The 3,596-nt window shown below is 52.1% G+C and overlaps 1 protein-coding gene across 3 annotated transcripts in view; it reads left to right on the forward strand.

Annotated features, from left to right (window-relative positions):
- The first annotated feature begins 489 nt into the window (after positions 1-489).
- Positions 490-3,596, forward strand: part of ZNF460 (zinc finger protein 460) — a 13,929-nt gene continuing 10,822 nt past the window's right edge. Inside the window, exon 1 of one of the 3 annotated variants that reach the window (XM_011979651.1) lies at positions 490-642. Coding sequence is in view for 1 of the 3 variants with exons in the window: in XM_011979650.1 (XP_011835040.1) it covers positions 1,325-1,354 (30 nt within the window). In the remaining 2 variants the exon portion in view is untranslated. Of the gene's footprint in view, positions 643-975; positions 1,355-2,442; positions 2,517-3,596 lie in introns of those variants that run through there. The other 2 variants (XM_011979650.1, XM_011979652.1) reach the window with 2 other exon arrangements.

The following is a 3,596-nucleotide window of genomic DNA, read 5'->3' on the forward strand; positions in this document are numbered from 1 at the left end:
AGAAAAAAAAAAGTTACTGATGGGGACTACGAAGACTTTGCATAATATAGATATCTTTTGCATAATATAGGATTGTTAAAATCCTAACATGACTTTATTGGTCTCCTGTCTGCAACCAGTTAATGCTGGGTTGGGCCAGGGTTCCCCTCTTTCCCGTCACTTATCCATTCTTTTCATAGCCTCACCTAATATCATGACTTGAAGTAACAGTTTACGGTAACAACTCTCAAATTTATATACCCACTCTCGAACCCTCTGCCAATGTTGAATCATAGGTTGAGTAGATGGCACTACGCTTTGGGGTCTCACGTTTCAAACTGATCATGCTTGAAATGGGAGTACTGGGCTTCCCTGCAAGCCTGCTCCACTAGCAGCCTCCCCACCTCAGGGTATGGGAAGTCCACACGTGGCGAACGCGAAGCCTATTACATCACCCGGAAGTCCCTGCAGCCTTTGAAGGCTGGGCCCGGCCAAAGGAGGCCCAATAGAGGGCGGTCTGTCCTTTCCCAGCAGGCCGGGCACACTCTCAGGCGTCCTCCTTTGGGTGGCTATTTTAACTGCTCATTTATCCTTTTCTTCTATGAAAAGATCCAGAAAAGAGGCAAAGCGAGCGAGAAGTCGCGGGCCCAGCCCCACAGCAGGGTAAGCACCTTTGTTCGGGGTCTGAATCGGGGCGACTATCCCCGCCTCCTGACCTCGATTTTCCTGAGCTTGAAGGGACCTTTCGACCCTCCGACGTGTGCCTATACTAAAGCGGCGGCCCTAAGACGACGCGGGGGTTCTGGTGCCCACTTACGTGGAGTCGGATGCGCTGGGTGAGTTCCCACACCCGGTAGATGTAAGGGAAAAACTGCATTACCCAGAAGGCACCGTCCCTTGCGTCGGCCGCGGACTCTGGGCCATTGACGGCCCAGGACAGGAGCGTTTTCTGCGGGCCAGGGCGGCGGAGGCGGGACTTCCGCTTCTTCGTGTGACGTCATCTCCGTGGGCCGGCTTGGCCCTGAAACAGTGTGGGGCCTAGAGCGCTGGGTGGGCGCGTTCTGCGGCCTGAGCAGGGAAGGGTAGTGAAGCGGTTACGCCCCTTCTCCGCGTCTTGGCGGGAGCCTGACGCCCCGCTTCTCCCGTAACGAGGCATCCCACTGGCGCCCGTCGAGGCCTAGGCCTCCGCAGCCGCCCTCCGTCTCCTCAGCCCCGACGCTGCGCCCTGGGCCTTGTGCGCATTTTTTTTGGGGGAAAACTGAGGCTCAGAGTGCGAAAGTCAGCCGAGGTCGCCCCGCCCAGGACAGAGAAGGGCTGTGGTCGGCTGATCCGCGGCATTCCCGGGATGGCGGCGGCGTGGATGGCTCCGGCGCAGGTGAGTGGACGAGGTTTCGGCCTTGCTGCTGCTCTGCTATTTCTGGAGGCCTCGTGGGCAGGCTGGAAGCCAAGACAGCCACAGGATTTGTCTTTGTCGCCATCGTTTAAGAGAAATGGCCGTGGCTTGTCATTTCCTTTATCCGCAGTCCTGCAACAGTGTTGGCCTCGGATAGATGTTCAGTCCGTGGTCGAAGGAGGAGTGATGCTTCCTTCTGGGGCTCTCATCACGCTTCCCCTAAATCCAGCCTTGTCTGCGGCCTGCCAGCCCCTACCCCATCCCCTTGGCCAACCACCCCGACCTTGTGTCTTTGCGTTTGTCCCTGGTCCTTTGCTCTTCAGAGCCACCAAGCTGACCGTACAGAGTCCTCTTCCATTTTCCAGCCTTTCTCCTTGACCCACCCCCCTTTACCTCGAACACTGCCGCTGTAGTGGGGGGCCTCCGTCCCACATCCTTCTGGCCTCTGTCCAGATGTCACGTATTTGGAGGTGCCTTTTTGGGCAACTCCGGCTAAAGTGGCACCTTACACCCTTGCCCAGAGTCTGGTATTTTTGTGTAGAGAATCTGATGGTGTTAAAGAAGCTTGTGGATTTGAGTTTGTCAAGGACGTAATGAGAACAAAGAAAAATAATTAGAAAGAATGCTATTAACTGACTGTCGTTGAGTCCTTGCTGTGGGCTGATTGGTGGGTAATATTTAACCCTCTGCTCGTGTAATCCTGATTTTTTTTTTTTTTTTTTTTTTTTTTTTTGGGACGGAGTCTTGCTCTGTCGTCCAGGTTGGAGTACAGTGGTATGACCTTGGCTCACTGCAAACTCCGTCTTCTGGGTTCAAGCGATTCTCCTGCCTCAGCCTCCTGAGTAGCTGGGAGTACAGGTGCACGCCACCACGCCTGGCTAATTTTTGTATTTTTAGTAGAGACGGGGTTTTACCATGTTGACCACGCTGGTCTTAAACTCCTGACCTCAGGTGATCCACCCGCCTTGGTCTCCCAAAGTGCGGGGATTACAGGTGTAAGCCGCCGCACCGGCTTAATCCTGAACTCTTTAGAATTAGGTTATATTGTCATCATTGTTTTACACAAGAGCAATTTGAGGGTCACAGACGTTCAATTACTTGCCTTGTATCACTGTAGCTCTTAAGTATCAGAAACTAACAACTGGTATGTTTACCATCATAGTCTGTGTTTTTAACCTCTTCTTTACCTGCAATGGTTAGGGAGGCCTGGGGGTGACACCTAAAGTAAACTTTGCAAGATGAGGCCTCCTTCTAGCCGTGGTCTTGGGCATGAGGAGTCATGGCCTTTCATACTGGTGGAACTGTGTAGACTTAAAAAATGGTATATTGGTTGTTTAAGGAGTTCCCAGGGGACCTGTGTGGCTTCCACGGTGGTTTTATACGTGGTTCCCCTTACTCCCTTACCTGCTGACATATTCTGAGAGGGCACGTTTGTATGGTTTTGTTGCTGAATGTACTCTCCTACTCAGCCAGGATAGATACAATCTGCAGATGGGCCCATATTCTCATGGCTACAACCTGCTGTGCCTGTGACTCTTGTTTGCTTGCTGCTGGAATATTCTGGCTTCAGGGTTACCTGCTAGTAGGACTCAGGTAGAAAAGGAAGTGATGGCTCATTGTGAATTCTCCCTGGAAGCAGGTCCAGGCCCTCACACCTGATCAGGTGCCACTACCTCAGGTGATTCTTTGGTGAGGTGGATGATGATGACTACACTTCTCTGCACTTGTCCATGGGAGTGGCTGAAATGGATATATGGATTTGAAATGCTTCATCCTCATTAACTGCATTAACTTGGCTAATAGAGAAATGTCAGGTTACATAATTAGACCAGAGGGCCCTGGGCTTAAATCCAGCCTCTGTTGATAAGACCTGTGACTCTGGGCTGGGCATGGTGGCTCACACCTGTAATCCCTGCACTTTGGGAGGCCGAGGTGGGTGGACTGCTTGAGCCCAGGAGTTCAAGACCAGCCTGGGCAACATGGGGAAATCCTATCTCTACAAAAAATACAAAAAATTAGACTGGTATGGCATCTTGTGCCTGTAGTCCCAGCTACGCAGGAGGCTGAGGTGGGAGGATCACTAGACCACAGGAGGTCAGGGCTGCAGTGAGCCGACATTGTGCCACTGCACTCCAGCCTGGGTGACAGAGTGAAACCATCTGAAAAAAAAAAAAAGACATGAAGACATGTGACTTTGGGTAGACTGGTAGAGCTTCTGGGACCT

The sequence above is a fragment of the Mandrillus leucophaeus genome, unplaced genomic scaffold, assembly GCF_000951045.1.
Source record: "Mandrillus leucophaeus isolate KB7577 unplaced genomic scaffold, Mleu.le_1.0 Scaffold205, whole genome shotgun sequence".
Classification (NCBI taxonomy): Eukaryota; Metazoa; Chordata; class Mammalia; order Primates; family Cercopithecidae; genus Mandrillus; species Mandrillus leucophaeus.